This window comes from Pelobates fuscus, chromosome 10, assembly GCF_036172605.1.
Source record: "Pelobates fuscus isolate aPelFus1 chromosome 10, aPelFus1.pri, whole genome shotgun sequence".
Classification (NCBI taxonomy): Eukaryota; Metazoa; Chordata; class Amphibia; order Anura; family Pelobatidae; genus Pelobates; species Pelobates fuscus.
The window spans coordinates 22,585,893-22,600,262 of NC_086326.1; the positions used below are offsets into that span (position 1 = coordinate 22,585,893).

General features: G+C 41.0%; 1 protein-coding gene across 2 annotated transcripts in view; it reads right to left on the minus strand.

Annotated features, from left to right (window-relative positions):
• The window catches only part of LOC134574932 (alpha-2-macroglobulin-like protein 1), a 113,264-nt gene that overhangs the window by 65,319 nt on the left and 33,575 nt on the right, over positions 1-14,370 (minus strand). For both annotated transcript variants that reach the window (XM_063433999.1, XM_063433998.1), the window contains exons 12-14: positions 14,077-14,298; positions 9,953-10,025; positions 7,049-7,194 (exon numbers count right to left, since the gene is read on the minus strand). In XM_063433999.1, the coding sequence (XP_063290069.1) occupies positions 7,049-7,194; positions 9,953-10,025; positions 14,077-14,298 (441 nt within the window). The remainder of the gene's footprint in view (positions 1-7,048; positions 7,195-9,952; positions 10,026-14,076; positions 14,299-14,370) is intronic.

The window sequence follows — 14,370 nt, forward strand, 5'->3', positions numbered from 1 at the left end:
GGGAGGGAGGGGGGGATAAGGACCACTATGGGAGGGAGGGGGGGGATAAGGACCACTATGGGAGGGAAGGGGGGGATAAGGACCACTATGGGAGGGAGGGGGGGGATAAGGACCACTATGGGAGGGAGGGGGGGGATAAGGACCACTATACCACTATGGAAGGGAGGGGGGATAAGGACCACTATGGGAGGGAGGGGGGGGAGAAAAGGAACACTATGGGAGGGAGGGGGGGATAAGGACCACTATGGGAGGAAGGGAGGGGGGGATAAGGACCACTATGGGAGGGAGGGGGATAAGGACTACTATGGGAGGGAGGGGGGGGATAAGGACCACTAGGGGAGGGAGGGGGGGATAAGGACCACTAGGGGAGGGGAGGGGGAAGTAAGGACCACTAGGGGAGGGGAGGGGGAAGTAAGGACCACTAGGGGAGGGGTGAGTCAGGACCACTGGGGGAGGGGGGTGAAGGAACACGGGGGTGGGGAGGTAAGGACCACTGAGGGAGGAGGAGGGGAGGTCAGGACATATGGGGGGGGGCAAATATCCTTGCACCGGCCCTGCACACACTGCATTCATACACTGCATTCATACACACACTGCATTCATACACACACTGCACTCATACACACACACTGCACTCACACACACTGCATTCATACACACACACACACTGCATTCATACACACACACACACTGCATTCATACACACACACGCTGCACTCATACACACGCTGCACTCATACACACGCTGCACTCATACACACACACGCTGCACTCATACAGACACTGCACTCATACACACACGCTGCACTCATACGCACACACTGCATTCATTATACACACACTGTAAATAAATATTCAATTAATATATTTTTTTTAGGATCTAATTTTATTTAGAAATTTACCAGTAGCTGCTGCATTTCCCACCCTAGTCTTATACTCGAGTCAATAAGTTTTCCCAGTTTTTTGGGGGAAAATTAGGGGCCTCGGCTTATATTCGGGTCGGCTTATACTCGAGTATATACGGTATATATATATATATATATATATATATATATATATATATATAGAAGGCGTATGCCTGAAATTGTGGGAGGGATTTTAAGCCTATTTAAACCCATGAACCCCTTACTTACCTGTCTTCGACGATTTCGGAAATTCCCCTTTCGCTTCCAGTACACGCAGACTCTGACGTCAATTTGCCGCGACGCGCCTAAAACAACGGTCAGCAACGTCCACGCGAAGTTTCGTGAGTATTACACACGAACGGGTCCCAGTCGGCAGTTTCCAACCAAAACTGTAAGTCATAATTCGTAGCTTCATTCGTCTATTCATTCATCTCAATCATTCGGCTAGAACACTTATTATTACTGACCGGGAGTGTACGAGGAACCTCCTTACCTATTCTTCGATATTTTGGGGAGGGGGGCTGGCAAATGCAATTATTTTCACTGGCAGTACCTGTGCTCCAAGAAGGTCTTCTACTTTAGCTGTGTTTTCTGGATTCAAGCCGCAAGATTTTCTGTCAAACAGCTTTCCAGCGACGCAGATTGAGTCCTAATACTCACCGTACTGTAAGTTGATCTACCCGTCGCGCCAGGCACTGTTCCACGGGTCGGGTCCTCACTTTACAGTTTCCATTCATATGTTTCATGTGCTGCCGATAATTTACATTGTCCGTTTGTTTGCTTCCTTCGTTACATGGTTTCATCCTATTCGTTTACTTCACTTGTCATTCATACAAACTCCCGAACTGGAACTCTTTACCACAGTAATCTGTCTACACAGTTTCTATTCGCATTAATTGCACGAAAGGCGGTTTCAAAATAACGCCAATACTGACCCCTCATATTATAGCATAATATACATTATGAATTGTTGGGATTTCTGGCATACTTCGATTATCTGTGCTATGGGCAAGAGTTACTCTTGGTTGGGATTTACAGCTTGTACATTTATTCTTAAAGTCAATTAATTTGCAGGTTTCATCAGTGGGTTCTACAAAATTTTTGACTTAGGAGTTTAGAGATCACTGCATTTTATTTAATACTGGCTCTGTGCAGGTTGTTATAGATACAGTTATCTCTCTGGAATATAGTATGCCTGTTTTGTTGTTGTTGTTGACCTATGTCCTGGAACTTAAAAAAAAAATAAATATATATATATATATATAAAAAAAAAAAATTTTTAGCCGACGGGCTACTTTTTCATTGTTATTTCTCCATAAATTGTCACCTCTCTTGAGGAGACGCAGCTATGCATACTTGACAATTATGCCGCGCATTACATTACTAAACCTGTTTAAAGATCCTGACATATTCCGCGTTGCATTAAGTCCTATCATTGCCTGATTGCCTTGCCTTGTACACCTACGCAGACAAGTACATATGTTACTAGACAAGAGCATTTAAGTTCACACTGCAGTTTGGGTGAACAAGCCTCGGCAAAGGCAAGTATGCGTTTTTATCGGTACTATGAATAAGATCCGCATATAAAAAAATAAAAAAATAAAAAAATAAATATATATATATATATATATATATATATATATATATATATATATATAAACAAACTCGTATTACATTACAAAACAAGGCCACGATATGGCACCACGAGCCCCGAGGGCCATACATACAATCATACACGCATTCCAGTTTATACGCCCCGACCATCTGGTCCCCGACATGCTCACAGGGCACTCCAGTTTCGGTCAAGCTGTACGATCCTAACTCATTTCCACCCACTATTCGTTCCGTGGTACGTCCTCTCTCACTAACTAACCTTCCCTCTTAGTTAGCAACGGCTGGCTGTCAGGTTCCTAGGTGTCCACTAGTTATTATTCCCCCTGGCTTCTTTGCCATAGGTTAGTGGTCCCGTGAGGCCAACACCCATCCTCATACTTGGAGGTACTACGCCCCTCGGGCCAAATCATAGCTAGTCGCCTCGCATTGTGGCATAGAGAGGGCCTCATACGTCACTCCCATTCTATCTTATGTTTAACTTTCACCGAGAGGCCGACACCCCGCCACAACGTTCAGTGGCCACGCTACCCCCTCGCGCCAATGCATAGATAGAGCCTCTCAAGCCGCTTGGCAAATAGCAGGGCCTCACCTGTCACCAACCTAGAGTAATCGTTTCGCCGCATTGCGGCACTAGCTAGTCAGCCAGCTCTCCCACACAAACTCGCACTCCTAGTAAGCTGGGGGGGACGGCACACTACAGACCCGTCTTGAGTAATCACTATGTTTTAGATCCAATAACCAAATTGGGTATCCTAGCGCTTTATTTCCCGCTTTAGTTTCGACTGTGAGTTGAATACTCTTACAGTGCTACAAACAGTATGTCAGAACTATCATACAAGGCTAATCCTATGCTTTCAATACGTTATCACTAATGGGCTACGGGTCTGCTAGATACTTAGATATAGCAGTACATGGATACCCAAATATATATTACCCCAACTTGTCACTCGCTGGTGATCCTATCATACCACATACACTTCGTGCCCAGGTCAAGCTAGTAGAAACCAAGACCAGCGGTTCCCCCAACAATTTGTTGCAGGCATTTTCTTACATATATTCAGTTATATACGTATGTTGGGTCTCACGTTGCCTTTTACGTTACACGTTGTACAGGTTAGGCCTTGTGTTGGACCATCCTCAGGTCCTCAACACTCTTGCGTACATACAGTGACTGCTTCCAGATTGATGCATTACAGATATACTATTTATTGCATTGCAACCCATTGGGGGCATTTAGTACATTGAGTTCTTAATTACCATATGTTGACTCATACTATCACTTAATTATCGCGTCAACGTCAGTTATACGAGCAATGCAGGATAAGCATTAGCAATCTAATAGACCGGGTAAACAGAATTCCCACTTATTTCCTATCAAACATCGGGGCATCACTCTGCCTCCATTACGACCAAACGAATACCATTCAATTCCTTAAACAACTAATAGGGACTTGTCTGCACGCTTGACATTCACAGGGTCCTCCATGCGCATTCAATTCATTCATCACGCATTTAACGTTGCACACGTTTCACTTATTTAAGTTCAAGAAGTCCATCAGGAGTTACTTTCGGTCATGCTATATGTTTCGGTTAAGAAGTAACACCATAAGCATCGTATAATACAAACATTTACGATCCCAAGCCTACCAAGTAACTATTATAGGGTACTTACTATACGGACACATATTATCTTTAAATTGTAACTACATTCAAAGCTCCTTTTTTAGGTTCCTCTCTTGTGCACACATTTCCCTACGGTGAATCACGGCTTCGCATTCTATTTTTCGGTTCACATCACGACAGGTAGTTTCTTCAGGTACCTGTTACAGTCCTTTTCACTGTGGTTCAATGCAGTTAATCGAGCGTGTGAGGTCAGGTTAACGCTCATCCGAAAGAAGCTGACACCCTGCTGCGCGTAGTTAGTACAAGTCCACATGGCCCAAATCATAGGTAGGGCCTCTCTCAAGCACAGGGCTAATGGCACGGCCTCAACTTTTATGGGATAGTCCTTTTCTTCGCCTGTTAGTACCCATTGGCTAGCAGCTCTACTACGCGAGAGATTCAATGGGCATCTGAGTTTTGCATAATTAAAACATATTACGTTTCCATCCTCTTCACAGCATGCTACAAGAAATAGCTCCAGGTAACGTACTATCTTTTATAAACACTAACCCTGTCGTCTCAAGTTCCCTGCAGTATCCCCCACCTTAGCCACATCTGAAGTCCTGACCTTGCTTAAACGTAACGGTTAAGCTAAAAGAACACTCAGTCCAGAATTCCTCTGCAGGTCAAAAAGGTCTAATTCATGCCTGAAGTTAGAGTCTACGCGGGTAAGATTTGTCTACTAATACTAAGCAAACGTACTCTACAGCTTACGATATGTGTAAGTATTGTATATGGTTCAAGATAATAAGTGCGAGTATAAATGGTTGCTTGTACAATTTTTGCCCATCTCTCAAACAGTTCATGCTATACATTCGCTCCTTGTTAATTAGTCTTGGCCTCAATCCAAATTCCTTCTAGGGACATACATTCCGTATTGGGGCCGCCACTGCAGCCTCAAGTTGTCAAGTTCCAACTCATGTTGTGGAGAGGATGGGACGCTGGAGATCCTCAGCATGCAACCGGTACATTCCAAATCCAGAGAAATAAATCAGGCTCGCTTTCTATAATATGTCTAAATGATGTTATGATTAATAAATAAATGTTACATACTTTTTGGCCCTCTATTTACAGGCCTAACCTCGCGTCGGTTTCGGCACACCTCAACCGACTCTTATTTATTAAACTACACACACTTTAATGTGCGCCCCTTCCATAATCCCATACACAAATAGAAGGCGTATGCCTGAAATTGTGGGAGGGATTTTAAGCCTATTTAAACCCAGCAAACCCCTTACTTACCTGTCTTCGACGATTTCGGAAATTCCCTCCCACCACACCCTCTTCATATATCATTATATCTGGGTGGGCCCTCTATTTACAGGCCTAACCTCGCGTCGGTTTCGGCACACCTCAACCGACTCTTATTTATTAAACTACACACACTTTAATGTGCGCCCCTTCCATAATCCCGTACACAAATATATATATATATATATATATATATATATATATATATATATCTATACACACTGCTAAAAAAAAATAAAGGTAACACTTAAACAACACAATATAACTCCAAGTCAATCACACTTCTGTGAAATTAAACTGTCCACTTAGGAAGCAACACTGAGTGACAATCAATTTCACATGCTGTTATGCAAATGAGATAGACAACAGGAGGAAATGATAGGCAATAAAGGAGTGGTTCTGCAGGTGGTGACCACTGACCACTTCTCAGTTCCTATGCATCCTGGCTGATATTTTTGTCACTTTTGAATGCTGGTGGTGCTTTCACTCTAGTGGTAGCATGACACAGAGTCTACAACCCACACAAGTTGCTCAGGTAGTGCAGCTCATCCAGGATGGCACATCAATGCGAGCTGTGGCAAGAAGGTTTGCTTTGTCTGTCAGCGTAGTGTCCAGAGCATGGAGGCGCTACCAGGAGACAGGCCAGTACATCAGGAGACGTGGAGGAGGCCGTAGGAGGGCAACAACCCAGCAGCAGGACCGCTACCTCCGCCTTTGTGCAAGGAGGAACAGGAGGAGCACTGCCAGAACCCTGCAAAATGACCTCCAGCAGGCCACAAATGTGCATGTGTCTGCTCAAACAGTCAGAAACAGACTCCATGAGGGTGGTATGATGGCCCGGTGGCCACAGGTGGGGGTTGTGCTTACAGCCCAACACTGTGCAGGACATTTGACATTTGCCAGAGAACACCAAGATTGGCAAATTCGCCACTGGCGCCCTGTGCTCTTCACAGATGAAAGCAGGTTCACACTGAGCACATGTGACAGACGTGACAGAGTCTGGAGACGCCATGGAGAACGTTCTGCTGCCTGCAACATACTCTAGAATGACCAGTTTGGCAGTGGGTCAGTAATGGTGTGGGGTGGCATTTCTTTGGGGGGCCGCACAGCCCTCCATGTGCTCACCAGAGGTAGCCTGACTGTCATTAGGTACCGAGATGAGATCCTCAGACCCCTTGTGAGACCATATGCTGGTGCGGTTGGCCCTGGGTTCCTCCTAATGCAAGACAATGCTAGACCTCATGTGGCTGGAGTGTGTCAGCAGTTCCTGCAAGACAAAGGCATTGATGCTATGGACTTGCCCGCCCGTTTCCCAGACCTGAATCCAATTGAGCACATCTGGGACATCATGTCTCGCTCCATCCACTAATACTACTGAGTCCTGCGAGTGCACTTCAACAAGATTTCATATATATATATATATATCACTATATATATATTACTGTTTTAGTTGCATGTTTTGGAGATGTTCAAGAATGTTAAGAATGTCCAATTTCTGTACAGGCTTGAAAACCAATGCTTGGTGTTGCACTAAATGTGATTGCATTTTAGTCTTTGTAGAGTGTAGATATCTATCAAATTGTGAATGTTCTTGTCTTGTTCTAATATTTACTCACCTGGTTCACAAAGCATGAAGGTATCGAGAATGATGTGTAGTCACCAATCATATTTCCATTCCGTAATACCGTAAAAACCAAGAGGTTGGTATATGGAAACAGCTCTTTGTTTATGGTGAAGTTTACAGGAAAAGATCCATACAGATCTAGAGAAAAATGCATGTGACTCATGTAAAGATGGATAAACAAACATAATCAAACCTCAGTCAAATTCAAGACAAATGTTGGCCTTCACTCTATATGTATATATACTACATATAGAGAAATATAGAAACACAGGGAAAGAGAGAGGCCACATCAATTTGCCATAGAACTCGGTATAGCAAATAACATTTAATTTCTACTATTTTAAATCTTACTTCACACTGCAAAAATAAAATAGCCTTGATGAAGTTAAAGGAGCACTATAAGGTCAGGAACACAAACATGCATTCCTGACCCTATATGGTTAAAACCACCATTTAGCCACCCTGGTCGCTTTAGACCTCCCTAAAAATAGTAAAATCTTACTTGTATTCAAGCCTGAAGCTGTAACTCTGCATGCTGTTTGCCTCAGAAAAACAAGCTGTCTGGTGACATCATCAGAAGTGGTGGCCTGATCCAATCATAATGCTTCCCCATAGGATTGTCTGAGACTGGCAAGGAGGCAGATCAGGGGCAGAGCCAGCACAATTCAAACACAGCCCTGGCCAATCAGAATCTCCTCATAGAGATGAACTGAATAAATGAATCTCTATGAGGAAAGTTCAGTGTCTGCATGCAGAGGGAGGAGACACTGAATGTTTGGATGCATTTTAGACAGCCATGACCCAGGAAGGATCTCTAACAGCCATCTGAGGAGTGGCCAGTGAAGTTATCACTAGGCTGAAAAGACAGTGTTTACAGCAAAAAGACTAAAGGTAATGATTCTACTAACCAAAACAAATTCAATAAGCTGTAGTTGTTCTGGTGACTATAGTATCCCTTTAATTGTATAGTTCCAGGTATTTACTATGAGCCTAATATTTGTAAAAACAAAACAACTATGTTGTAAGCATACATTTATGCTTTAATCTGTCTGGCTTTGGCTCTGAAAAAACAAGAGGGCCAGGTATTGGATATTGAACTGTCAATATATTTATCATTAATACAGATTTGAGGTTCATGTTATCTTTTTTTCCTGTGATGCTTCATTTTCTATTATTAATTCTAAGATTTATTAAATTGATGTCACAATCCAATTCAAGGCACAGCTCAGACTCACAATGCATTGAAAAAAGAGAATTGAGACATTGTTTTTATTCTCCTCCTCTCTCTGTGTTCTGTACATAATGACTGACAAGTGCAAAAGAAAAAGATATAACAGGGAGTAAAAATGGAAGCACACAGTTCCGGGATAGAGGTAAACACAGTTGTGTGGTTTTCTCCATTTTATTTTAATTTTCAGACCACAAGAACATTAAATGCAGGGGCTATGTAAACATAATATTGAAAAAAAACTAAGAAGTAGCATTCCTCTTATGTAAGTGTGACATTTTCATTATTATGTTGATCCAGCCATGGACTGCAGTTTCAACCTTATGGGTTTCATCAGCATTGCACCGGTTCTGATCTGGAAAATGAAATCTCTCTGAGACCATATAACTAGATGCCAAAAAGATTGTGGTGTAGCCAAACAAAATATAACTCCCCGCAGTGCAATTAGAAAAAATATTGTTGTAACTTGAGATATGCAGGTGATGTACAACAAGATATTTCAAACCAATATATGAAACTGTAGAGGAACATGAGGGAACAAAAGGTGACACTAGTCATGGATGGAGGCTGCTTCTCCTATGGTCAAATGTGCCAAATATTTGCATATCTATTTGGTGTGTTATTTTAGGAATGCTATTTTTTTCTATATCTAAATTGCACTTGATAGTTTAAGTACTTAATCAAATGAAAGCTATTACCAATCCTTCCCATATCTGTTTATCACTTGTTTCATGCCTATTAAAACAGTTAATCAATTTCTTTCAATCCTGACAGCTAATTTTGGTGTAAACATAAAATCAATTCCAGTGATTTATTTGATTTTATCAAACATTTTGGATAACAGTGGTAGTAGACATAAGCACTCCCATCACTTTTGCATAATGGTGCCTGATTTTCTATAAGCACACCACGATTTTGAGAAGGTAGTCTGATAAATATTAAATTATTAAAACTTCAATATTAGTTAACTGTGAGAAGTTAATGGCCAACATGAAATGGCAGGCTGTGAATAATAGAACTGCTCTAGAAAGGTTTTGTAATCATTTGTCAAAATGCATAAGGTTTGCTGATCTATGGTGAAAAGTTGTGAATGTTCTTTTGTAGGGAGGAGAGGGGTGACGAAGCTTTTCATTATTTTGGTGGCCCACAACAAAAGTAAAGTATGTTGCATCTGTGGTTTCAGACGAGAGCTCCTTACACCACAGTCCCGCAACTCAATTCACTACCATTTAGAAGTTAAAACAATTAGTTAAAACAGCCTAGCGGGCTGTGACTCACACAATTCTTGAAGGAATGTTAATTTTTTTAACTACTCTATTGAACAGTGTGTTTAGTTTAGAAGTTTGTATCTCCTATTTTGTTAATTGATTACTAGAGCCTGCTCCCCTCTCTTGTGTGTAATTACATCACAATTAGCAGAACAAGAGATAAGAACATCTAATGTAAACACACCGTACTGTGAAAATGGAAAAAATAAATCTTTGGTGAATAACCATAGAGTTGGCTCTAAAACAAGAACAAATAGCAAAAGAGAAAAGGACCAGCATTGTCCAAAAGGAAAAAAAGAATGAATTTGTCTTATTTCAGCTATTTGCAGAGTGCAGACAATATGATACCACAGGACTATGGAAAAGGATCAGTATATGTTTTTGTAGTAAATATACTTACATTGCCCACTTAATGGTGCTCTAATATCCACTTTGTATTCTCCATGCAATGCAACTGATTTTCTGCTTGAAAGCTGCAGACACGAGTAAAATTAAAGTATTTTGCATGTATGAAAATGTGCAACCTAATTACATTTACAGTTTATTTTTCTTTCTGTTTTCCTCTCCTTATGCCCATGTATTAAAATGAAAAAGGGGAATAAAAAAATGTAATTCTATTCTATAAAACTTTATCATGTTTGATTTAGAAAAAAAGACATACAGATCAATATGATAATATGTTTCAAATATATACTGAGTCAATGCAAACAGCTCTCTGATAACCTGTTTATTAATACAAAATAATAAGAGGACACTCATTCAAACATGAAGAAAGAGGATTTCACCTATAGAATAGGAAAGGGTTCTTTACAGCAAGAACAATGAATATGTATAATTATCTGCCTAAATAGTTTTATTTTAAAAAAATATCCAGAAACTTAAAAACAAACAAACAAACAAAAAAACATAATGTGAGGTGACAGCTAATTTGAATTCATGAAGAAATCTGACTGACATTGTGGAGTTAAGAATACATTTATTTTGTGATGGTAGGAGACTTAGGCATTTAGAATCCATAAGTGGCATTCTTTAGTCTGTTTATTTTAAACAAAGATGGGGAACCAGGCTACTTAGGAGCCTTTGTGTAGCGTTACTCACCTTTTCCAGGGGCCGGCCGCGGTCATCTCTTCAAGCCGCGCGCGGCCCTGCGGCTTCACGAGCCGCGCGCGGCTAATCCAACGCTTCTAACAGGAAGGTGGGCAGTGACCGCGAGATGCGGTCACGTGTCCCGCCTGAATCTAAGAGCGCGCCGCGAGTCGCGGGCACGCTCTTAAAGAGACAGTGGGAGCCTAAATTGCAAAAAGGCTCCCATTGGCCCCTGTCATGCCACACACCCCATACACTTACCTTTTGGGGGTGTGGAAGTGACAGGAGCCAATCACATTAGTTTGGAGGCTACTTATACTTACCCTTTTCCCTTAGTTCCTTGCCCTATCGTGGTTTCTGTTTCAGTTCCCTTTAGCGCTTGTTGTGTTCAGTTGTGTTCCTCCGTATTTGACCTTGGCTTTGTATTCTGACTTCGTTTTCGCTTTATCCTTGTCTGTTCTGTTTGCCGGCTTGCTGTTTCCTGTGTACCAGACCCCGGCTTGTCCTAGTTTACGCTGTCTCTTTGTGCTCTTGAACTCGGATTGTTCTTGACTCTGTACCTCTCCTATATATGTCGAGTCCAGCCATTCTAAGGTCCGGTAGACGGATCTCACCTCTGTGCTGTCTTCTGTTTAGCTGGATCCTGCGTGTAGGGGTATATTCTCATCACACTTTGGTTCTAGCACATTCTAAGAATGGCTAGATAAGAGTATGTGTGATTAAGTGGCTGAATAGTCAATTTTGTGGGTGTGGTTAAGTGGTTCTGTGAGTGTGACTGTCAATGTGTGTTTATGAAAGCAAGTGTGGCTAATACGTTTTGAGAGTATCTATCTATCTATCTATCTATCTATTATTATTATTATTATTATTATTATTATTATTAATGGTATTTATATAGCGCCCGCATATCCTGTAGTATTTTACAATATTATCAAAGGGGGAGATTTAACAATAAATGAGACAATTACAAAAACGTACAGGAACAATAGGTTGAAGAAAGCGCTGCTCAAATGAGCTTACAGTCTACAGGAGGTGGGGCATATCTATCTATCTATCTATCTATCTATCTATCAGTAGAGATTGTAGTCTTATTAGTCCAGTGATGTAGATGTAAAAAACAGATACACTTTGTATCTTGTAATACCTTTTTTGTTGGACTAACAGAAATTTTTAATGACAAGCTTTCGGGAGAACCTCCCTTTCTCAAGTCTCAAGAATTTCTGAGCAAGACGACACATATAATTCAAAGTTGAGTTGTGATACAGGGGATAAAGTGACATGAGTGCAGATAAGACACAGGTTTGATAGAAAATAGACATCATTCTCGCAGAAGGTTGTAAATATCTTGTGTGAAGATTACATAGTGACGGGGGAGAGAGAGAAAAAAAACAAGCAAATAGTGCAGAAGATGGTGCTAGAAGGGGAGAGCAAAAACAAGATAATTACTTATATTAAGAATACATGAATGTCCATCCAAGAGTTACAGGATATGCATGAAGGCCTATATCCAGCATACACAGACAGACACACACACACACACACACACTCGAACACATGTACATATACATATACACAGGTACAGACGTATACACACGTACATACACAATAAACACAAGAACATACAACAATATACATATAAATACAAACAAATGCCTACATATATGTACATGCACACCTACACATACATCCACACACAAGCACCAAATGTGCCTACACATACATAACCCCATATATATGTATATGTACACATATGTATGCGCATGCACATAAACATATGAACACAAATACATATACATACACACAAACACAGATAGATACATACATACACATGAACTCATACACAAATATAAAAATTCACAGTCACATATATAAGCATACATGCATAAGAGTATTGGAAAGCATAGGTCTACACATTATACTTTGTATATTGATAGAATAAACATATACTTGGAATGTATTTTAAAATGTTGATATAGATTGTAATAGTTTTATTTAAAAACACCTCACCTAGGCAAAATATAATGGGGGTTTAGTTACATTATATGATCATATATCACATAAGCCTGACACAACGTCAATGTACCTGTCACATCCTGTCCTGTTCTCCGGAGATGTCTGGCCTTGGCTTCTGGTATCCAGTACTCTTTTTACAATCCTTGCTTAGTTTTTCTTGTTTTTTTGAGTTTCTGTTCTATGTCTGGTTTTCTTTATGCTGGGTTTTTCTGGGTTCATTCCTGTAATCCATCCCTGGAATTCCCAGTGTCCAGGTTTCCTTTAAATGTTTGTCTTGTTGCCACCCCTGTATGTTTTCCATTTTCCTTTTGTTTCAGTCTGGACCTGCAGCAGTGTTTCAAGTCTCTGCCCTTTCTTGTAGGTAAGTGCTATTGTGGTTTAGTATGGTTCTTTTAGTGAACATTAGGCAGAGTAGGACCTGCCAATTATGGGGTACATTAGCGTTGTGGCAGGCTTATGCAATGTATGATCATATAATGTAACTAAACCCCATACTTTTCATATATAGTGCTTAGTTATGTCTGCTCCTGTTTTACCTATTATATCTTGTCTTGTTTTATTTTGTAATCCCAGTCCATGTACAGTCCTGTCCTGCCCCTGTTTAGTTAATGTTCCCTTATGTATTGTGTTCATGTTCTGGGTTTAGCTTCCTATCCTTCTCTACTAGTTCTGCCTTGTTTTCATGTTTGGTGCCTGTTCTAGTCTTGCCTTGTTTCTGTACTGGATACATGTCTGCTGCAGAACCCACCTATCCAGTTCCTGGGAGGTCTGCATATCAAGCTCCTAGTTCCTGGGATCCGCTGTAGCTGCATCAGGGTTCTGGTATGTGGCTGCGCAAACCCTGGTGCTCAACACCAGAGGGCGTGTGGTTACCCTGCACCAGGCCCTGATAGTCCATTATCACGCTGAGACTCCCAACAACATCAGGCATACTGGGTCCCGGTCCTCGCTCCGCCACCCGGACAGTGTCTGGGTCCTGGGCATCGGACCGCCACCCGTGACAGTACCCCATTCTTGGCAGGTCCTACTCTAGCAGCCTAATGCTTGCTCTTAAATTATTCTCATAAGAGCAGACATTAGGCTGTTAGAGTATTAGAGTAGTAGTTTTGTGTGAATGGGCTATTTTCTGATATGTAGAACTGGAACTTCACACTATACATTGGTGCCTTTGTTCCCACCATTCTGTAGTGTAACAAAGTATTCTGTCCTTCTGCCACTTTCTATTCCTCTTTTGGATTTTATTTTACTGCCTTTTTTTAACTTTTGATTTTAATACTGATTAGATTCACAATAAAATAAAAATGGGCAGTATTGCTAGAAAACATTTTACGTAAAGTATTCTTTATACTTTAAACAAATAAGAAAGCATGTGAAAGCTGCTTACATGTCTCAGAAATTATTATGTAACCTCCATAGAGTACTCACCACATAGATGACAGAAAGTTCATTCAACTCAGGAGGCAGGTCATTCACATTGATCCTGTATTCAATTTTTGCTGAATGCACAGTGTTACATACAAGTTTCTTCAAAACAGTTGACATTTTCTCTACTTTCAATACGTTTTTTCTTGGGGAGTAGAAGGGGAAGATAGATCTGGGTGTCTCTATCCTATCATTTTTCTCAGATTCCTCCAAATTAAAGACTCCCTGGAATGAATGACATTAAGAAGTCACATGTAAGCATGAGGCTCAAAGTAAGGAGATTAATTTTCTGCTTAG